The 23,978-nt window shown below is 37.8% G+C and overlaps 1 protein-coding gene across 8 annotated transcripts in view; it reads right to left on the minus strand.

The window, feature by feature from the left end:
* LPP (LIM domain containing preferred translocation partner in lipoma) overlaps positions 1–23,978 on the minus strand; it is a 669,323-nt gene that overhangs the window by 340,404 nt on the left and 304,941 nt on the right. For 6 of the 8 annotated variants that reach the window (XM_076003023.1, XM_020286688.2, XM_020286680.2 and 3 more), the window contains one exon: positions 1,994–2,119. In XM_076003023.1, the coding sequence (XP_075859138.1) occupies positions 1,994–2,119 (126 nt within the window). The remainder of the gene's footprint in view (positions 1–1,993; positions 2,120–23,978) is intronic. The other 2 variants (XM_076003032.1, XM_020286687.2) reach the window with 1 other exon arrangement.

Genomic DNA, 23,978 nt, shown 5'->3' on the forward strand with positions numbered 1-23,978 from the left:
GAAGTATTTGGGCATAATACACTAAGTTCAGTGGCAAAGTCAGTGCCTTGCTGTCTTCAGGAAGTATGCTTGATGAATTTGAGTGGAATTGGAAAACTGCTGAACCTCAAACAATGGTCAGAAACTATGAAGTAAGCAAGGCTTGCTGGGGAATATTTCTCTTACCTGGGCCCATTCTCCTGCATGTTTCTAGAGTTGATCTCATTTCCTATGTTCTGTTTTCATAATGAATTTTAGCTTTCCCTTGCTTGAGAACCTTGAAATAATCCTATAATCTACAAAAAACAGGCTAAAGTCTTAATCTAACATTCAAACTTGCCCACACACTGTCAGTAGAAAACCTTCCAGACCTATAGTCCACTTCAAGCATTCAGTGACTTTGTCTGCCACCACCAAGTTGCTTACTGTTCTCTAAATGCAGCCTGGAGCTTGATACCCTGTGGCTCAAGCTATTTTCACCTCTTGTCTCCAACAACATTACCCTATCCATCCCTCCAGCTGAACATAAAAGTCTTCTGAGAAGAATTCTCAGATTTTGCGACCTGCAAAGAATGTGGCACTCTCTTCCTTGTATTTCTGCAATACAAGGCCATAGTTTAATTTCTATAATATTATGGACTATTGGAAGATGACAACTGAGTACTATTCCTCTTCCTTTTAACCATCCACTTTCCTGCTCCTATCTTTTCCCTGAAAAGACCACAGAGCCTGCTATATATCAGCAGCTCAGTACATATTTATAGAAATGAAGTACATTTTTACTGCTGACAGGACTGGTGGAGCCAAGAGCATAGATAGCTAAGGAACAGCTAAGCTCTAGTATGTTTTGCCTTGTACCCCCACATAGCTAACAATCCCATTATATGTTTAGAAAAGGTAATGGGGATGTATCTAAAAACAAAAGCACTGCAACCTTATGTACAGCTAACTGTTGAAATGACTGACACCAGAGAAGCAGGACTGGTTTTTAGTTTGTGCAAGAAAAACCATTGTTAATATAGCAGCTGCTGTTCAAGAATTGGAAAGGGACTCAGAATGTTGTGCGCACTGTCATTTAGTCAAGAAAACGTCATGCAAGAATCAAACACAATGACAATAGTGCTTGTCCAATGTTTGCATCTAGAGTTCTGATGGCTGTCTTTTGGGGACTTGGAAGCTCTGAACAAATTTACCATCTCAAGACTTCAGAGAGGCAGGGAATGATCACTGGCAGTGGAAGATCAGCTTCAGAAACTCAGATAATAAACAAAGATGGAGAAAACTAGCCAAGCTCCAAAGTGAATAAAAAATGCAAAGAATAACTGCTAACAATGCACCATTTGCACCTAAAAAAACACAGATTAATTGCTATCATAAAATTCTGGTCAATTTGAAGAGAAACTGATATATTCAAATTGCTGGTGCCAGTATAAGCTATCCATAACCTTTGGAAAGAAAAGTAAATAAAGTGCACTTACTCCTTATTGTAGGAAACCTACTCTTAGGAGTCTGAGGCTGGGAAACAGCTCTGAAGAAAATATACACCAATATGACCCTTGTAGCATTATTTACAACAATGACCAAAAAAAAAAAAAAACCCAAAATTACCCCAATATCCAACATGGGGAATTTCATTACAAAAGATATAGCCTCAGCTTAACCTCCCATAGCCAAGCTAAATCATATTTGTGAAGATTGTCCACAAAATGTAATAAAATATCCATATAGGCAAAGCTAGAAAAAGAGAAGGGCAATGGAATAAGAAGAGATTTACATTTTTATAACATTTTATATAACACTGTGTGATTTTCAATGAAGTACTCATAAAGCCAATTTAAGAAATTTCTGCCAGTGAACTAACACACGTTGACGTTAAATAAAAAGACATTTTAGACCATTGGCTCTGACAATATCAGAAAGAATGAAAAGGCAGTAAGATGGAGCTTGTTCTTTCAGATAGGAGTGGAATATTTGTGGTGTTCCCTGTGGAGAGACATTCATGGGCAATGCTCACCTGTGGAGGCCGAGGCTTGTAGGGGGAGCTGCATTCAAGGTCAGCCAAAATGCTGGTCAGGGAGTCGATCTCAGCGTCCAGGCTGGAGCGTCTCTCCTCCAGGGTCTTGCCTCCGGGAGTTCCCTGCTTGGAGCAACACACACATGTTAAGGAAGGAAATGTCCACTGATACTGTTATAAGTTCAAATTTCTCAGGTTTTCTTATGGCTTTGTCTAAGTTTTTCTGCACCTCATTTATTTTTTAGCTTTTACAAAATCTCAGTGAGATAGACTGGGGGTAAAGTTATCTCTTTTTGACAGATAAGGGAACTGAAAAATGTAAGGTGATTTTCCTTTAGACACATTTATTTAGAAGCATTTTTCTTTTGGGGGGAATGAGAACGCAAGAAAATAAATGCCTCCCTCCCCGCACTTAAGAGGCAAAAACCTTGAAGAGATCTCACAAGCTGTTTGTGTTCAGAAACCACTGCCAAGAATGATGACATTTTATTGGAGCAGCAAGGGGCAAGGAAAGGAGACTGACAGTCCAGAAAAATGAGTCAGCACTTGAAAACACGAGAGTGCATGGGAGTCTGGGGGTGGGTGGGTATTATTAGGTGTGCATGTGAGAGAGAGAGAGATGGCAGGACCCAAGCAATGCTCGCTCCTAAAACATGAACTAGAAAGAGACCTCTCAAGATTCTGGCCAAAGGGCTGCAGAGGAAGCAAGTGGCAGTGAGCACTGATGATGAAGTCGGGACCTATGGACTTCGTAAATCAATGCCTGTTTACCTGTACACAGAATCAATGAGAGGAGAGTATAGGGCAGTAACATTGCCACAGGGCTTTTTCAGGAATTATGAGCAGGTTTGGGAAAAAAACAGCAAACTGCCTAGAGTTCGGAGCAAGGAAATAAAAAGTGAGGTTGCCCTAGGACTTGGAGGCAGGGTGAAGTGAAAATAAGATTTTAAAGTGACAATATAAGAATGATCTTGTAGGTATGATGTGAGTGTCTCTTAAGACTCCATCAAGAGCTCTAACTATCTTCAGTAAGACTCAATAGGAATGAAATAATATAAAGTTACAAAAAACTAATCAACTTGATTGGACTTGTCTAAGAAGATTAAATGCCAAGATAGTATCTAGCTCATGTCTGCCTGAGTTTAGATAAAGCATTAGCCAGGAAACTAGAATATCTGCAGCAATAACAACAATAAACAACAACAACAACTAGAGTGTCCTGACAGGCTAGCATTAAATCTTACAACCCTTGAAGTAAATCCATCTTTTTAGTGACGATGCCATGTCAGGCATAATGTGTAATGGCACTGCCTATTAAGATCACTAGCTCCTTTTGCCCTAGTAGCTTGTTCACCAAGCCACCTTCCCTGAGTCCTGGAACTTATTTAAAATGTCTCTGCACAAAAGCAACTTGATGGGATGCGGTGGATTGTGTTGGTCAGTCTCTTCTGAATTTAGCCAGCATGACTTAACTCCTCCTGGACCTGATATATCCCAGGCACACTGTTAACATAACTGCTTATGAAGCTGTGGCCCAGGCCCTTGGAGCCAAACCTAGATAGCCACCTACCTCATGAGACAGTCAGCTTCCTTGTTGGAGAGCTCGCTTTAAAGACGGATTTCACATTTCACATCATCTAGAGCAGCCTCAAGATAATCTCATTCTGGACGTACTGTTATGACTCTTCTTTGTTACCCTGTCCTCTCACCCGGCTTTGCATATTTTTCTAAGAATATCTCCCACCATCTAACAATACCTTCTATATGTATTTGTCTGTTCATTGTCAGTCTCTCCCCTAGAACATGTAGGCTTCGTGAGAGTGAGAATTTTATTTGTTTTGTTCCTGTTTTCCTAGAATCTTGTTTAGAGCCTGACCCATGTAAGTGTTCAATGGATATTTTTTGAATGAATAAATGAATGAATAATGACAGATTCTGGCACAGGTCGAGCCAATAATCTTTTTCAAACCAAGGTCTTTGGGTAAAAGCAGCTAGATGTACAACAGGAAGCAGTGAATGCTCTAGGATACAGTATTTAAAAAGAGCCAAGTGTGCACAGGCTCAGTGTGCACACGTGTGTTTATGTGTATATCAGGCTATATGGCCTAGATTTAAAGGATGGCCCTGTGAAATTGAGAGATTTGCCTTGCCATAGCCAAAAATAGAAAAACAGGGATATGACAGCCTGATTATCTTTTCTCAGAGTCTGAATTTCCAGTCTGATTAAATTATCTAAAGCCAGTGGGTCTAATCCTTTTATCAGAGGTGATCTCATCTTGATCTCAAAGGGCATTAATAACTATGAAATATTCTGGTACTATTAAGAAAAAGATCTAACATTTAAAATTCATGTGAACATTCTGGGTAATGGGTCATAACAAGGAAAGGTAGAACTCAATTGTTATGGAAGGCAACTAAGAGCCAAGTGGACTTGATTCTTTTGTGTGTGGACATAAAATATTATAATAAATGTGAATTTCATAAGTATATTTCCACATACTCATAGACAGCATAATATATTGCCAAGTGTGGTGGATTGGAGTCTGATTAAATTTTTCCCTGGGCCATAGTTTCTTCATCTATAAAATACCACCTGCCCCACCTAAGCCAGAGGGATATTACAAGATTCAGATAAGAAAATGGATGGGAAAATACTTTGTAAATTGTAAAATGCTATAATTATGATGATTTTCATAAATAGCATTAATTATAGCAACCAGTAACTATAAATTAATATGAATAATACAGCTATTGTTAATTATTCTTCTTCTTAAGGGAAGCATCATTCATTAAGTGTTCCCTTGGGGTATCAGTAAAGAGACAGGATTTAATCGGCTCTTCAACATCTGTACTTTACTGTAGCAGAAAGTGTATCAACTGCCTATGCCCTAAGTCACTGTAGTATCTAACCACTAAGACTCAGAAGTCACAGAATTACCTCAAGCTGTGCAGTGAAACAAGTAATTATGATGAACAACCAGCCCGTACTTGTAAAACTTCAGTTGGTTTCCAGCCTCCCTACTCTCCCTTCCCTCTAAGTTGGGACTGCTCCCCATTTTCAGTTTCTCCTATTAGGTTGATGCAATTTATTAACAAGTTCCATCCTAAGGCTGTGGAATTGCACACAAAAACAGACAACAGGGCAACATTAGGTGGCGGGGCATGTAAATATGATAATAGCTTTGCTCCTACATTTCAATCCCCATTAGGAATTAGAATGGGCCTCTGTGTCACTCTCATGTCTCCCTTTTATGTCTCAGTTCAAATATCAAATGCCCCACCCCAAGTCCTACCACCAGTCCTCCTCTTGGTATTCTCATTTTCTCTCTTTGTACCTTTAGATTTAAGGGCTATCTTGCTATTCCTGGCACCTTCTACTAGATACCAGGAACAACAGTCCCATAACCAGCTAGCAGAATGCTATAGACTTACCAACATGTTTTCTTTTTAACTATCACTGTAGCTTTGCCAGTTACCAGATGGTTAAATGACCTGCCCAAGGCCAAACAAGAAAGGTTCTCCTGACTCTTTGGCTAAAGCCTTTTCCAGATCCTGCCCGAACTTTTATAAAGTGGTCATTAATAACAACTCCTACACTCTTAAACCATAACTAGAAAGATTCCAAAGATTTCATTGCCTTAGCCTAGGTCCTGCCAAAAACAGCAATGCCCATGACAAAGGTTTGTATATAGGTCATTTATTTTGGGAACTGATCCCAAGAAACAGTACTGAGGGACTACGAAGAGTTATGAAGAGAAGAAAAGAAAGCCAGCTCAAAGGTGTTATATTGAGCTGTTCAGCAATGTGGGCAACTAGGACTCCATCCTCCTGGGAGTCCTCTGAGGAGTCCTGTAAAACGCGTCTCAGATTGTCCACCTGAGGGATGGGAGAGTAGATATTTATACTCAGCCTCCAGCTTTCCGGAAGTTTTTGGGTTGCCGATGGGGTTTTATACTCTCTCATATCTGTGCCAAGAAGTAGGATGGTGGCAGAGAATGCCCAGGAAAGAAGATGAGTGAAAGGTACTGCAGCTGAGGCCAGGTGCTAGCAGGTCATGCCTGTACACAGCTGGTCACTGTAGGAAGGGCTGGTACATGAAGGTGAGATAAGAAGGTGAGAGGTAGAACATAAAAAGTGTCCCATGACTGCATCCTTTTACTAACAACCACTACATCTCCATGAATAAAATCAGTCACACAATGATATATGTATTTCTATTTATTCTACAAATATGTATGTGATAAAAGCTCACCAAACCACAGTTTGGGCTTATTATGAGTTGGAAAATCATAATTCTCAATGCCACTAGGAGGATTACAGGCCGATGACTACCTCACTGTAAGTTCATGGGACAAGAGCCCTGAACTAAAATGCACAGCATGTGAGTGAAATAAAGTCAGGCCACTGTTAAGAGTCTGACTTCACATGGATAATATTTTAGCTCAATTATCACTAAGCCACTAACTACAGGTGGCAAAGAATGACTACCAGTGACGAGTTATGGAACAGCATTCATTTCTATTTATCTTTTTCCTCCTTTATATCCAAACATTTTGAAAAATTTTAACTCACAGAAAAGTTGTACAAGTAGTAAAAGGAACTCCATTCACACATTCTTTATCCAGGTTCACTAATGGCCAACATTTCACCACACTGCCTCTCTGCATACATAAATTCCATTTGCTGTTCCAATTAAACCATTTGTAAGTTGATACAGAATACCAACGTGCATCTCGGCTTGCATCTGCTAAGAACTCCTAATTATTTAATAATATCATTACTACATCCAAGAAATTTAACATGGGTGCAATATTGTCTTGCGTGCATACATGCTGAAATTTCACCAATGGTCCCAGTAATGTCTTTTTATCTACTGTTGTTAATTTCTATCTAAACTCAAATCAAAGATAACACATTGAAATGACATGCTTTTTTAGTCTATTTTAATTTAGAATAGGCTCCCAGCCTATTTTTTGTTTTTTATGAAGCTAACTTTTGAAAGAATTCAGACCAGGTGTCTTACAAAAGTTCAGCAATCTGGTTTTATTTAATGATTAGATTCAGATTAAACAAGTTTGGAAGGAATATTACATGCATGAGGCCATGTCCTTCCCGTTGCATCATGTCATGAAGCTTATGATGTCAGTCTGGCCTATATTTGATGATGCCAAGTTCGACGTCTTGATTAAGGTAGTGTCTACCAAATTTCACCATTGTAAAAGTGTCCTCTTTCTTTATAAATTAATAAATCAACTATGAAGTGATACTTTTGAGATGCTGTTAGTATGCTGCATGTCAAAAGCCTTTCACTAGATGGTTTTAGTATCCATAGATGATCCTTGCCTGAACTGATTATGGCCTCAGTGGTTGTGAAATGGTGAGAGCATTCATTATTGATGAATGAAAATAAACAGATCTTGCCTAGCATAATAGCAACTTACTTGTTAAGTACTCATTTCAGTTTTGAGGTAGGGGAGCAGAACTAACTGAAAAGTGCTATGAAAAAAAAAAAACATCAGGAACCTAATGATCAAATCAAAATTCCTAAAAAGGTAGGTTTTGTTCCGGCTGTTAACGGAAACAAAAGATTGAGGGGAACAGTTGAGTTTATTAAGAACCAGTCTCTGCCCTACGGAGCTTATATTCTAGAACTAGAGACCCTGACCTAATCATCAACAACTTCCATCATCTCGCAGGTGGCCAATCATACTGACACATCACAGAAGTATAATTTGAAAAGCCAACATTTGTATGTATCTGCTCAATAACAGCCTGAGAAGGGAACCAAATAATCCTTAGAGAAAACTGTCTTAAATGTGCTAAATCAATGATTTTTTAGTTGTGCTTCACAAAGCTCAGGAAATTCCTTAGGGCTGACCCCAAATGGAACACAGGGGCTCCCAGCCCTCACACAAGCTCTGGCTTCCCTTTGTGATTCATTAGAAAAAGAAAAGCTTTCCCTGATGGCTTAGGAATATAAAACTATCTTAACTTAGGGAAACTTGGGAGGCTAGTAACACAAAACAGTACATTGTCTTCGTATTCAATTTTTATTTTCTTTTCAATAACTGCCATGTGAGTTATATTTAACGCAGGCTAGTTTTGAGCCTGGGACCTCCTGAAGCATATGTAATCCACACGTCTGTTCACCTTGGGAGCCATGTGAACTATTTTTCAAGTTGCATATAACTCATGCACAGGAAACAATGAAAAATAAAATTTTCATTAAATTAGAAAGGATAATTTTGTTTTCAAAGTTTTTATTCTATTTCCATAATAAAACACTGTGGCCCCAGGGAAAATTTCTGTTCTTCTAGTGTGGCAGCCAATGTGTTAATAATACAACATGAATTCCACTGTTTGTTCTATTATGGCCAATAAAGTTCATTACTCCCTTATTTCTAATATAAGTGGGGAAAAAAAGATGGTGATAACAAAAGGTATTTAAAAAGTGTAATCTTTATAAACAACAAACCTAAGTATCTAATCTATCAATCAATCACTTATCTGTCATTGATGAAATTGAGGATATGATCGATGTTTATTTAATTTGTGATCACTTTTATTAAATTATTCTCTCAAAGCACCCTAACACAAAAAGAATAGTGAGAGGTAAAGGCTTTGGAGTCAGTCTATAGGGATTTGATACCTGGGTCTGCCACTTGCTGGCTTTGTGGCCTTAAACAATTTACCAGAGCTCTCTGAGTTCCTTACAAAGTTGTTGTAAAAATTAAATGAGTTCATACATGTCAAGTGTTCACATAATTAGTATTCAATAAATGTTAGCTACTTAATTATTACTTTGACCACAGTCTCAAAAAAAATGCTTTGGTTGACAGTCAATTGAGTATGTTACTTTGAAAAGTATTTTGATCAAACGTAAAAATAAAAGCTATGGCGTGGGTGGGGAGGGTGCTTCAGTAGACGGGGCTTCTATGCATCTTAACATCTGTAATAGTGTCAGGAATTAACAATGAAGAACACAGTCCTCGATCAGTGGTTTTCAAATATTAGACTATATAGAGCCATCTGGAGGGCTTGTTAGAACATAGATTATCAGGCTCTACCTGCCAGAATTTCTAATTCTCTAGGTCTGAGGTGAGACTAAAGAACTTGCATTTCTATTAATAACAAGTTTTCAGGTGACACTGATGGTGCTGGTCTGAGAAAAATGGTTCTAAATGGATTTCTAACACAATAAATATTTTAGAATGTGTGTGTAGGGGTGTAGGAGTGGGTGTGCATGTGTGTGTACAGAGTGAATTTATAATTTTTATATAAAAACAACCTATGTTATATCATATGGTTAATGATGCCATGAAAATACCAACAGACAATCCAAAGAGTGGTTTGAGAGGTCTAGATAAAAACAAAAATGGAGACAGTACCATTGCCACTTAATAGAAGCTCCCATGCTATATGAATAGGCTCATTACACGATTCTGGTAATGCCAAGTCAGGCATATTCAGTGGTGAGAATTACAGCAAATATAATCCATTTTATCTAATAGAAATGGCACTTTATAAAATAAGACCAAAAATGTTGGAAGTTAGGTCAAAAAATGCCTTAATTCACGCTGGGATGTGCATCTTCTTCCCCGCACATTTAGTTGAAGCGCTTACCTTTCCAAAAACCTACTTATATGTAGCTCCTCACATGTACCCTTTCCATGAAGACATTACTGATAACCCTACTGACTCTTCTTTGTCTAAATCTCCATGATACCAACACTCATAGGGGAACTCTCACTGTTGATTTGTGTGGATGGCTTTTCTCCCGTGTTGTCCTATAAAATAGTTTGTGCTAAGTAGTATGAAGTCTAAGGAAGGCATGATCCCACCCTAAGATGCTTATAGTCTACTGGATATTATTACTTATTCCTTTGCCAAAAGATATCCAACACACTGTGTTCTTTGAGATTCTGTAAAACCATGTGGAGGAGACAGATTTAAAAACAAAGGCAGTCCCCGTCCCTAAGAAGCTTATTATCCAATGGCTGACAGAAATACAATTCAACTTTTCTAACATGCAAAACCAGGCCCAAACTTGAATGTCATTATTATCTAAGAACAACATATACTCCATAGGTTAAGGGCAGTGGGGAAAAGAGCCCCAAAAGCCATCTTTAGAGTGAATACAACAACATTTATAAAAGAGAAAACATATCCAAGTGCCCATCAATACATGAGTGGATTAATAAAATGTGGTATATGTATACCATGGAGTACTATTCAGTTATAAGAAACAATGATGATATAGCACCTCTGTATTTTCCTGGATAGAGCTGGAACCTATTCTACTAAGTGAAGTATCCTAAGAATGGAAAAATAAGTACCACATGTACTCACCAGCAAATTAGTATTAATAGATCAACACCTAAGTGGACATATAGGAATAACATTTATCGGGTGTCAGGCAGATGGGGGGGATAGGTATATACATATATAATGGTACGATGCACACTATCTAGGGGATGGACACACTTGAAGCTCTGATTTGGGGGGTCGCAGGGGGAAAGGCAACACACTTAACCTAAACATTTGTATCCCCGTAATATGCTGAAATAAATAAATAAAAGAGAAAACATTTCACAATTCGAAGTACAGTAGAATACTAGCTTGACAACAGGAAACATGGCATTGAATAAATAAAAATATCATAGCAACAGAAGACAAAGTTCCTCATGGTTCTAGTATACTTGAAGCAAAACATGTCAAGGTAAAACCTAAATACTAGGCTTGATAAATTCTTCAATTTGTTTTCTTTCATATTCCCTATCATTTTATCCCTTTTAGCCCTAACACACTCACCCAAACTTGATAATGTTTGGCCAACCCACATCTCCTACCCCCTGCCTTCTTGCCAAAAGAACCATGTTTTGGACCACGTAATCCGTTTCAGAACACAAGGTTAGGCACTTTACCAAAGGTCCATAAACAGGCTGGTGAACCTAAACTTTGGTCTGTGACAAAAAGATGAGATAGGAAAATAAATCCGTTTGCCTTACAAATCTGAACTGAAAAACATGTAACAAAACTGCCATAAGGATGAGCTATGGCCATGATCAACCAAAAGGATAATATTCATGGATAATTATCAATAATCAGAACACATGAAGAGATAGGAAGCCCATCATTGGAGAAAGAACAATAAACATGCAAATAATTAAGAACCAAAGGAAGAGGGAAAAGAGGAAGGAAGGGAGAAAAAAAGAATGAAAATAAAAGAAAGATGGCAAGAGTTTAGTCACAGATCTGTCCTGACCCTGTTCTAGAGCCAGATCTCGTCCATAAGGGCCCTCAAGACAAACGCCATGATTTGAAGATACTCCAAGGGAGTCTCTGCTCCACACAATCAGACTTACTGAAACAGCCAGCACAAGACCCACTCATTCACGGGGATGACAGCAGGAAAGCCAAGTCTAGCTGTGACACCATCAAGCAGTCATTTTGCCTTTTGAACTTGACTTTTACCTCTATAAAATGAGGATATGAACCTTCCAGGATCTCTTTTTATTTTTTAACCTCTTATATTATATGAATCTATAATGACATTTCACAACTTGCCTGCCATTATCTTTGCTGTCCATCAGCAATCAGACCAAACCCACCAGTTAAGTCAACTCAGAGTTTAAGTCAACTCAGAGTAAGCCAACTCAGTTATAGGTAAGGGCAGGGCATGGTAAAAGTAGTCTGTACTTGATAATACACAGCAGGCTCATTATTTACTGCTCTATTCAGATAAGAAAGCAAAAAACAAAAACAAAAGCAACAAAAATCCTTCATCTATCCCTACATTTACCTACTCATTGAATTATTTTTACCAAATTCTCTTATAAAATACAAATATTGATAATATATTCTTAAAGTATTCTCTTATAATTAAAATAAAGATTGATTTGCTTGAGAATAGTTATATAATAATATGGAAAAATATACATATTATCCATCAAAAAAGAAAAAAGAATCATAAGAATACCTATGATGACACTTATTATTTGACAGTAAAATCGACATTTGGCACATTCTTTTTAAGCAGCAGAACCCCCTGGTGAAAATTACATCATGCATAGAACTTCATTATATGAAACATATAAAAACAGAGCTGCTTTAATTTGTGTACAAGTAGGGGAGGCCTAGGGTTCCACCCACTGGATCATCCCCATCTACCCCAGTAATGTTCCCTGAAGCACTTTTATAAAAGATAGCTTGAAAACCACTGCTGCAGATTATCTAGGCAGGCTATAGATGAAGAAACAGGATCCTTGAAAGCCACCTTGCCAGGCAGTACACATAGTTTAGTAAACACTATACCAAGCTGCCTTTTCTACACTCATGTGTGCGTGTGTGTGTGTGTGTGTGTGTGCATAAAAAGGGAAATACACCCATTTAAAGTATCCAAGAAGATATTCATAAAATCATCTAGATCATAGGCTTCTCCCATGAATCTCTGCATAACACAATTAACATTAAATATACGAGTAGTAGGCAAAAATTTTAAAAGTTAGAGGAAAAAATAGTTTAGTTTTTCATTTTAAAAACTTTCATATTTTAGCAAGGGGAATGGGATATACAAAAATTGTTTGAACCTATGAATTAAACAGACTGACTAAAATATTTCAGTCCCCACTGCAGTGCATGGTAGAAAATAGAACGCGCCAGGCAATTTAGCTATTCATATTGTTTTAATACCTCACAGAAAGTAGTTTTCTTACTTTGCATTTTGATAACACAGGTCCAATGAGTTGGGGCACGATAAATTTCAAGAGCCACTGCCTCACATTCCTCAATGTACAAACACTTAGAAATCTGATGTTAGCTTTATACATTGGCTTATCATTCTGACATTTTATTTTTCTTGAAACCTTTTATGACCTCTCAAAATATTACCAAAATTGGAATCCAAGAAAAAGCGTTCAGTTCTCGTGTCCCGTATTCCATGTCATGCTGCCAGGGCTATGAAGCAAAGGGGCTTACAGTGCAAACGGATAAAGGATGAGAAATCCTTCAGACATCTGTGGTTCTGATTCTACCTGCCAAACACTATTGATCAGGATGTTTGGGAAAGTGTAAGATAATCAACTATAAGTTATTACCATAAAAAGGGAACTCAGGCTCATCAAATATTAGAACTAGAGGAGGAATTTAAGTAGCTATTCCAATATTTTCATTTAAAGATAATAAAATTCCACTGCAGAGGTGATTTCGTTTCTCTGGGATCATAGTTCGGTGTAGGCATTAAAATAGGACTAAGACCATAATATCTTACACTGTAAAATATCTTCTGCAAAGTGATGTCTCATACATTATTTCAACTGATCTTAAAAACCTAGGAAATAAACAGGGAAGTTATTCTCACTCCATCCTCCAGATGAGTAAACTTTGTAGAAAAGAGGAGCACAGGCACTGTGCAAGGATGTCCAGTTTCATAGGTGGGACAAGATCAACAAAATAGAAAGGGGAAAAGTACACCCTCCAGCCCATTCCAAATGCTACACTGGCACGGAGGTGCAAACAGCAAGTACAGCAGAAGTTCCAGGAAGGGGGATGACAAAACGGATGAAGACACTTAAATTCATAAACACAGGAGACAGTTAGAAACTCTGCTAGCGTGTATTAAGATCCCATGATCCTGCCAAAAAGGGAAGTAAGAACCAGAAAGCTTAAGTGATTTACCACTGGTCAATCAGCCAAGTGACAACAGCGGGGCATGGAGACCTGAATCAAAGCTTCCTGGTCCTGGTCCTCCCACTCAAAATGTGCTGTCAAGTAAAAGATGATAGTATAGTAGTTTTCTCCTAAGAAACTTACAAGTACACTCATGTCAGAACGTGACTGAATGTTTAGGAATGTTGACCTAGAAAAGTCAACAAGACTTTGAAAACAAATAGAAAAGCCAGACAAGATACTCATTACCTACCCAGTGCAACCTCAGAATTCTCTGTAGTGAGCCTGGAACTGGACACGTAAGCACAGGGAGCAGAGAAGCACCAGCCTGGGCATTTTGTCCCGGTTCTGCCACGACTCAGTAGTGTGACCCTAGGCAAACCACTGCCCCTTTCTAAGCCTCTGTATTCTCAACAGCAAAATGAGGGCTTGAGGTTTATTTCTTATGTTTTCTTCTAGTTTAAAAATGTCGTCCTCTGAATACATTTACATAAATGGAACCTATCTGACATTATAAGGAGCTTAAAGTTTTCTTTGTTTTTGTTGTGTGTTTTTTTCCATTCACAGTCATTTACTGGAACTCAAATTGTCTGTTTCTATTTAGTGTGTAATTTTGATAGTTGAAAATACCGAGGCTATACAGCAGATACCAAAAAAAAAAAAAAATACAATCTGAAATATCCATCTCAAAAATCAGGTCACTGATAACAACTTTACAGAGGAAGCACATTCAGTTACATTGTTGTGAGAGCCACTAGCTGATTAACGGGAAGGGACAAAGATAGGTAGAAGTGGCAGCATCTGAGCAGGCAGGAAGGAGAAGGCAAAATACAAAATTATGTCTTATCTCAAGGCTAAGATACAAGGGAAATTATCTAAAATGGCAAGAATCATATTTTCTAGCAATAAAAGATGCATCAGCTCCCTAATAATCATCCTAAATCTGATCATCATTTTATCTTGATTGAAATTCCTGTTCCAAGGCAGTTCTGGGCAATATCCTATAGCTAGCAGCACTGCTAGCCATCTTCCCAGGCCACTGCACACAGCCTGGGACATAGTTACCACTGGGAACATGGGAAGAAAATAGCTCCCTCTAAATTGTCATTATCAACAGAGAAGTGCCCAAGTGTCCAATGGCACATTCATACACATTACTTCATTGGGTGCTCTCAGAAATCCTACAGATTAATGCATATTATTATTCCTACTTTATAAAAGAAGATCCCAAGGGTCAGAAAGAAAATGAGACCTTTCTAGGATAACTCAGGTAGTAAATGGAAGAATTGGAATTTGGGACTCAAACATTTTGATCCAAAGCTCTTACACTTTGCATGACATCAGGCAGAAAATACAAAAGGGAAAAGGTCTTGCCTTCCAGCCTCAAACTGAGATTAATTATATGGACCTATTAGGTTACCAAAAATTAGATGGTAACCACAGTTAGAAAGCCAAGCTCTAATACTTATTTTTGCCTCCTACTTCCCCATTTAAGGTAGTTTTCATTTACTTTTCCATAAATATTTAATAAATATTGAAGACAAATAAACATGAAGGACAGGGAAGAAAAGAAGGAAGGGAGGAAGGGAAAGGAGGGAGGAAAAATCAGTGGGTTTTTTTTGCCCTCCAGATGCTTACAATTGCATTAGAAAGGCTAGTTTACAACGAGTAAGGTGTGCAATGTTTGGGGCGGATGTACATGCTTGAAGCTCTTACTCGAGGGGGGCATGGGCAATATAAGTAACATTAACACTTGTACCCCCATAATACGCAAAAAAAAAAAAAGAAAAGAAAAGAAAGGCTAGTTTATCCACAAATAACCATATTAGAGGGCAGAATACAAGCAGGTAAGTATATGAAATGTAAGATGTTGGGGGGGGGGGGACAAGAGAGAGGAAGGAGAAAGAACAGCCGAATAGAGAAATCAGAGAGCTGGAGGGATGCTGGGAGAACTGAGAAGACCTTGTATGGAGAGGAAATAGTCAAGACATTTACCATGTGAGCATAACGACATAGGGGGGACACTGCAGTGTGCAAGAGCACTTGGCAAACGCAAGTGTCCTTTAAGATAAAAGCAGAGTAAGATCAGGCTTGCAGTGTCAGGTGTGGTCAGATCACGCAAGTGTGCAAACCTAGCAGATACAGAGCTTGGCTGTCATCCGAGGTGCAGATATCTAGAGGATAAACACAGTCCCCATGACGAAGGAGAGAGTGGGCAGGGGGAATTGTATCTTGGGACTTAGTGTTGATGTGGGAACAAACACATGGTATGAATCACATATATTTTAGGCAGTGCACAGACAATTTTCATTAACAACACTCCCAACAGGAATTCCTATTTTTATGAAAAAGGTTGCCATTGATAAAAAGAGAGTAGAAGACCAAATCGGAAAGCTTTATCAGGAACCGATATGAATCCACAAAACAACAAACAAATGTAATTCAAGCACAGCACATACACACCTTTGACTGAGACCTCTGAAATACAATTTAACAGGCTGCTATGACAAGACTGTTACTTTGTTAGGTGGAGTCTGAAAAAAGTCTAAAGGAAGCAAGAAATAATGTCTCAAGCCTCACTATTCTCGTCTCAACTTAAAAACCCTTTCTCTACTCCAGAATCCTGCTCATGCCTCATTTCAGGCTTTCCTAAGAAATGTTTCCTTTTGCATAGAAAACTCAGAGTCAAGTGATAATCAAATGTCTAGTATTTACTCAGTAACAGTTCAGTACCTAGTCTGTAATAAAGAAATAAGACAAATAGTGAGGAAATAATGAAAAGCTGAATTGGTCACTTCCAACTTTCCTCCCTATCTCTCCCCTATTCCGATGTGAACTTTTTCCTTTATGGCATATTCCACTTAGACCAGGTCTAGAAGCTCTACTGCTGACTGCAAACTCTATCAGTGCTGCAAGGCCTTCCATCTGATGTTCAAACTTAAAGTGAAATCTAGGCCTTACCAGATTTAAATCAAAAGGATTAAAACTGGTGTGATGTCTGACTAAGACACATACTTTCATAATAGTTTCCTCTTCTGAATAGGGGAATAATAATACAAACCACACAGGGACATTTTGAAGTCCAGGTGAAATAAAGTACTAGGAAACACATGTCATTAGAATGCTAAGCATACAGTAGGCCTTCTGTAAATGTTTGTTGGTGTTGTTTTCTACCAAAGAGAGGATTATAGGATTATACTAGGTGAGTTCTAGGAGACCCTGTAGCTATTAAACAAAAAGTCTTGGTCTCAGAGTAAAGCTAGATTTTGGTGGCCAAAGACAGATCCTAAAATAAGGAAAGACTGTAGTACAAAAGGGAAGCTGAGGCCATGTGCGGTGGCTCACGCCTATAACTCTGGGAGGCTGAGGCGAGAGGATCGCTCAAGGTGAGGAGTTCAAAACCAGCCTGAGCAAGAGCGAGACCCCATCTCTACCAAAAATAGAAAGAAATTAATTGGCCAACTAAAAATATATACAAAAAATTAGCCGGGCATGCCTGTAGTCCCAGCTACTCGGGAGACTGAGGGAGACGGATTGTTTGAGCCCAGGAGTTTGAGGTTGCTGTGAGCTAGGCACTCTAACCCAGGCAACAGAGTGAGACTCTGTCTCAAAAAAAGAAAAAGAAAAAGGGAAGCTGAGCCTTTTCTGAAACAGACGCACCTTGCAGATTTATCAAATCTAAATAAAAGCCTTCGGCCCTCCCCAGTCCTTTTCTACATTGAATTTGAAATCTGCTGGCCTAGAATTTGGTTGCCAGTTGCTAATCCAAGTGTTAACAATAACTGGAACAATTTAATTAAAATCCCACAACTCTGAACACATTTAAGGATAATTCTTTACTGATGTATTCTAACCCAATTCCCAGGGACAAGGAAAATACTTTTCTCTCATCCGACAGTTCTGTTTTCTCACCCACAGTGCCAACAGAGCAAACACAATCTACTTCACTGCTACTCATTTGTAGAAATGGCAAAGACATTTACCACCTTGAAGGGGTGCTGTGAGTTTCTATTTACTGGTGTTTATAAAATCTTCTGAGTGTTCTGATAAATCAACTATAAGTTGGCATTATTCATAGCTCCCTGTTGGAGCTTAATACATATTCAATTAAAAAACAATGACAACAATACAGTAATATCTACAAATTAGCATTAATTACAGCAATGCATTATTCTCACCCTACTGCTACAATTTTATCTAGGCAGAGCTGTGTATGTCTGGAGACTGTAGAGTCCCTCTCATTAAGAAGAGCAATATTTGCTCATTGGTACCGACATTTCCTCTAGTATGTTCACATCACACTTGCCTAAGACTTCTGATTTTTCAGAGAACCTTCCTATTTGGCAAAGGCTGGGACAAGAAGCAAGTACATTTCCCCTGAAGAAACTCAGAATCCTGCAAAGCATCCCGGACTCCTCTCATCCCCATGGAGCCCATTTTCCAAATTGCTTTTGACTCTAGCTCCCTTCTCCATGGTGATGGCCAACACCTAAGTTCAAGCTCTTGTCTGCCTTAATGGACCCCTGAAGTTGACTCCAAGCCATTCTACCACTGCCATTTCTTACCAATCAAGTACCACTGCATTACAGTAATCTACCTCAGATTATTTTATTTACCATCATAAGGCTCTTTATTGCTCCCTAATGATTACTGATATAGCCTTACATTAGGAACCCCCCCCAAAAAAAATGCCATTATAACTACTAAAGAGAAGTGAATCACTTATTTGAACTGAAGGAGTATCTTTAAGACAGCCAGGGAAACTTTTCTCAAGGAGAGAAACTCAAGCAGAAGGAATTGCTTTAGTAAAGGGCTACTTGTCTCTCTGCCAAATTCAGGGTTCAGCTTTTTCCAGGGGGCAACAAGCTGGTAGGTGGCCAAGATGTCCACTGAATATGAAGGAACATCTCCATTTCCTTCCCGTGCCTTCCTTGGTCTCTGTTTCTCTGGGACATCAGAGCATATCTTGCTATACTAGGTTTTGCTGACTCTGGTCTACTATTCTGCATGAGCCTTTGACATGCATAGTTGAGGTTGAGGAATCTGTGCCTAGTGGGTTTGAGGTTTCATCAAGAGAAAAAGGGGAAACTTATGTGATTTCATTTAGTAACTATTTTCACTACAAAAAAAAAATTCCCATATTTATTTTTTTCCCTTTTTAAATGGCACTAAAGAAACACATGCCAGACTGCCATGAAGAGGGGCAGTACTTTCCAAACAGTAGCAATGACTAAAAATAGAAAAGCTTGATTTGCTCAAGATGTATATAACTTCCTCTCCCATTTCCTTTCTTCACCACCCTGAGTCAGGGCACAGAAGCAGTACATGTTGAACTCTCTGCCCGCTTACAACAGCGGCAAAAGCATCAAAAGGGTGACAAGTATAGTACATACTCCATAGTCCTTCCCTAAAAAATTCCTATTGCCAAGTCAAAAAAGGAATGAATCAATCAACCCACAAATATCAACCAAGTATTACTCTGTGTTCTCACAATGTAATAATAACTACGACCTGTGATGCCACCTTTACGTAAATGAACAAGAAAGGAATGGAAACACCATAGGCCCAGGAGTCAAGAAATCGCCAATTGTAGCTGGTGCCAGCTTTCCTAATAACTGTGTCACCTTGAACAGTTCACTTAAGAAATTTGGCCTCCAGTTTCCTCATCACAAGAAGTCGGATGGACTGAGACCATTTCAAATCTGGTGTGCCATGATTTATAATTTTAAATTATTTCTACAGGTGCCCCATGTTATTTTATGATTCTGGCTTTATGAAATATAGTTTGGTGGCAAGATTAATGTACATGAAATGATTACTTCATTCCACAAACAGAACTATATTAAGTGGCAGAAAAATCAAACAGTCTTAACTAATTTATCCATTAACTGACTCATAGCAGCCTTTACTATGAACAAGAAATTTCCGGATACCTGATACTCGTTATCTTAACTAATCCTCAAAATAACTTTCTAAGAAACTGTTATTAATATTCCATTTTGCATGCAAAGATGAGAAATGCAGAGGCAAGAAAAAGAGCAGGGCCTCTGAGCACTAAACCCTGAACACATGTCAATACACCATGCTACTCAGTCAAAAGAGTGAGGATACAGAGAACTGAGAGAATAGGATGATTCAGAGGTTTCAGACACACACGAGAAGAAAAGTAGAAATTCAGCTAGGCTTTTAAAAATGGGAAGGATTACCGACCCATTGGAAGATGAAGATGTTGCAGGTAGCAAAAAAGACACAGGAACAATTAAACTGACATATGAAGCTGACAATGAGGATATCAGCCTCAAAAGAGCAAAGACTGTACAGGAAGCACAATGGGAAACAGAGTGTGCCGTATAGGGTGAGGTAGGTCACAGAGTACTCGGAAAAATCAACCAAGAGAAGAAATTCGATGTGGCAGGCAATAAAAAGCCATAGGAAGAACATAACATTTTTTGAACACTAATTGGTTATGGATACACAGCTGGAATATGAAAAAGACAGAATCAAGGCAATGAGTCAATTATAATATAGATAAGTAATGAATTAGGATAATAGGCAGAAAAATAAAGAGATTAGAGCAAACCTGAGAGTCATTTTTGAGTCAAAAAGTGTCAGACTTTGGTGACGGATATATGAAAAAAGCAAGATATATCATCAGTGACCACAAAGTTTAGAGTTTGAGAGACTAGAAAGTATGGTGGCATCTCTGTCAGAATTAAGTCTTGGAGTAAGATGATAAAGAGAATTTGGGACATATTGAATGTTAAGAAACAGAGGGTTTTCCCTATAGAAAGATGCTACAGGCAAATAAAACAATAGTTGTCAAAGAAAAAGACAGTGCCAAGAGTCATAAGCAGTTCAAGTTATTAGAGAAACAAACATCAAAGTTGACTCCATTATATTTGTGCCTTATACTGAGAGAAGGCAGAACAAGGGAAGAACTGTGAGTGGGCACCTAAATTTAAAAACAGGAATAAAGAAGTTGGAAGATCTGGTAACGAAGAGAAAAAATGAATAGCTGCATGTATAGCAGATGAATCAAGAAAGTTCTGTTCAGTGAAAATCAAGGGAGGAGAAAAGGATTCTGGGAAGGAGGCAGAGTAGAAATGCACCAGAAATCTGTCTATGCACCTAGACAACCATTGCACTGGCAGAATCTCTATGAGTTAACTATTTTGGAAATTTGGGTTCTATCAGTTTCCAACTTCTGGAGGGAAGCCTTGGATGGTAAATTGTGGTTAATTTAGGTCAATTTCAACTCTTAACATAATAATAGTTATCCATCCCCTGCCTCTCAGTACCTTGGCAGGCAGCTGTCACATGTTCCTGGAACAGCTTGCCTGTTGCTTGCACAACCCATGGTGAGCAAAAAGGACACAGTCTTCCAAATATCAAGGATCTGTGCACTGAACATTGATCGTAGATTCTAATCACAGACTTGAAGAGGCTGACGACATTGATGTTACACTTTCCGCTGCAGGTGAAGTGACTTCCAGGGGAGTTAAAGGGCCAATATTTTTTGTTCTCCCTTTATTTTTCTCTTTTTCTCATTTTGAGCAACAAATATTGATGACTAGGACATTCAAAAGCAATCACATATATGGAGGAAATTAGAAAGTCGCAACACATACCCAGGTGAATGTGTAGGCTCAGAAAATACCTCACATCTTAAGTTTGTACCTAAGGCTGATACTCAGCATAAAGACAGGAAACAATAATCTAAAAAACAAAAAAAGTAATTAATAAAAGCCCCATAAAACAGCAAACCCTGGAGAAGGGAGATGATCTGATTTCCAGAGTTGCCACATTAATAGATCCAAATGTATATTTTTCAACAATTTAAAAAAAATCAGAATACAAATAAAGAAACAGGATAGTATAGCCTATTCTAACAAAAACAAAAACAAAAATCCCAACAGAAATTGTCCCTAAAAAATAACCAATGGTGGATCTTCTTGACAAAGACCTAAAATTATTGTCTTGAAGATCTCTAAGAACTATAGAAAGGCAAGGAAAAACTCAAGAAAATTATTTATGAACAAAATAAAAATATCAATAAAGAGAGAAAAAAAACTGAAAAAGAAACCAAAAAGCAATTCTGGAAATGAAATGTACAAGAACCAACATGAAAATTTCACTAGAGAAACTAATGGCCATATGAGCAGGGAAAAGAAAGAATTACTAAACTTGAAGATGATGGGTCAATGTAAATTAATGAGTCTAAGGAAGAAAAAGGAAAACAAATTCAAATCAGGTGAACAAAGCCAAGGGACCTGTGGGACACCATCAAGTATACCAAAGTATGTATTGTGGACTTTCTAAAAGAATAAGAGAGAGAAGGGAAAGAGAATATTTGAAGAAATAATGGTCCAAAACTCCCCAAATTTGATGCAAGATATAAATATGAACATCGAAGAAGCTCATAAAAGTCCAAGAAAAATGAACTCCAAGAGATAAACACTTAGATACCTTATATTCCAACTTTCAAAAGACAAGGACAAAGAGAAAACTTTGAAAGCAGCAAAATATGTGAGTCATGAAACACAAGGAATCCTCGATAAGATTATCCTCAGATTTTCATCAGAAATTCTGGATGCCAAAAGACATGGAGCTGATATATTCAAAGTGCTAAAAAAAAAAAACAAAACTGTTTACCAAGAATATTATGTCTGAAAAAACATGTCTTTAAAAATGAAGGACAGGCCGGGCGCAGTGGCTCACGCCTGTAATCCTAGCACTCTGGGAGGCCGAGGCGGGCGGATTGCACAAGGTCAGGAGTTCAAAACCAGCCTTAGCGAGACCCCATCTCTACCATAAAAATAGAAAGAAATTAATTGGCCAACTAATATATATATATATAAAAATCAGCCGGGCATGGTGGCTTGTGCCTGTAGTCCCAGCTACTCGGGAGGCTGAGGCAGGAGGATCGCTTGAGCCCAGGAGTTTGAGGTTGCTGTGAGCTAGGCTGACGCCACGGCACTCACTCTAGCCTAGGCAAGAAAGCGAGACTCTGTCTCAAAAAAAAAAAAAAAAAAAAAGAAGGACAAATGAAGACATTCTCAGAAAAACATAAGCTGAGAAAATTCATATTTTTAGACCTGTCCTGTAAGAAATTGCTCTGCAGGTTAAAATGAAAGTCCACTAGAGTCAAAGCTGTATGAAGAAATAGAGATCTCACTAAAGTAAATATGTGGGCAATTATTAAAGCTAGCATCATTGCAACAATAATGTGTAACTTCACTTTTTGTTTTCTACATGATTTAAGAGATTGTTATTTTTTTTAAAAAATTATAAGTCTAAAATCTAGTATTATTATAATTTGGTTGATAAGTAGACATTTTATTTTTTACATAATTTAACAAAGGCATGCACTGAATAATTGTTTATGTTTTTGGATACATAATATATACACATATATTTTGACAGAGCAGCAACTGAAAGGGGTAAGGATGAAACTGTTAAGAAGTAGAGTTTTGTATGTTACTGAAATTATGTTGGTAAGAATTCAAATTAGCATGTTATAACTTAAAGATGTTAAATGTAACCCCATTGTTTCCACAAAAAAATAGATACAGAATATACACCAAAGGAAATGAGAAGGAATTTAATCGTTTTACTACAAAAAAATCAACTAACCACACAGAAAACAATAATGTAGGAAATGAAAGACAAAAAGAGTTATGAAGTATATATTAACAGAAAATAAATACAGATGTTCCCTATCTTCTGATGGTTTGACTTAAAATTTTTTTGACTTTCTGGTATGAAAGTGATACACATTCAATAGAAATGATACTTCAAGTACCCATGTAATTCTATTTTTCACTTTGGGTACAGTATCAATAAATTGCATGAGATATTTAATACTTTATTAATAAACTAATAAGCTTTGAGTTAGATGATTGCCCAACTATAGGCTAATGTATTTGTTCTGACCATGTTTAAGGTAGGCTAATCTAAGCTATGATGTTTTGTAGTTTTGGTGTATTCAATACATTTTAAACTTATAATATTTTCAACTTACAAGAGATTTATCTGGATGTAACCTCATCACAAATTGAGGAGTATCAGTACTAAAATGGAAAAAGTAAGTCCTTGCTCAACAGTAATTGTGTTAAATGTAAATGGATTAAATTCTCCAATCAAAAATGGATGGGCAGATTGAATGAAACCACATGATCCAACTATATGCTGCCTACAGGAGACTCATTTTATATCCAAAGAGATACATAGGTTAAAGTGAAAGGATAGAAAAGATATTCATGTAAACAGTAATCAAAAAAGAGCAGAGTAGCAAAATATCAGACAAAATATATTTTAA

This window comes from Microcebus murinus, chromosome 1 (assembly GCF_040939455.1).
Source record: "Microcebus murinus isolate Inina chromosome 1, M.murinus_Inina_mat1.0, whole genome shotgun sequence".
NCBI lineage: Eukaryota > Metazoa > Chordata > Mammalia > Primates > Cheirogaleidae > Microcebus > Microcebus murinus.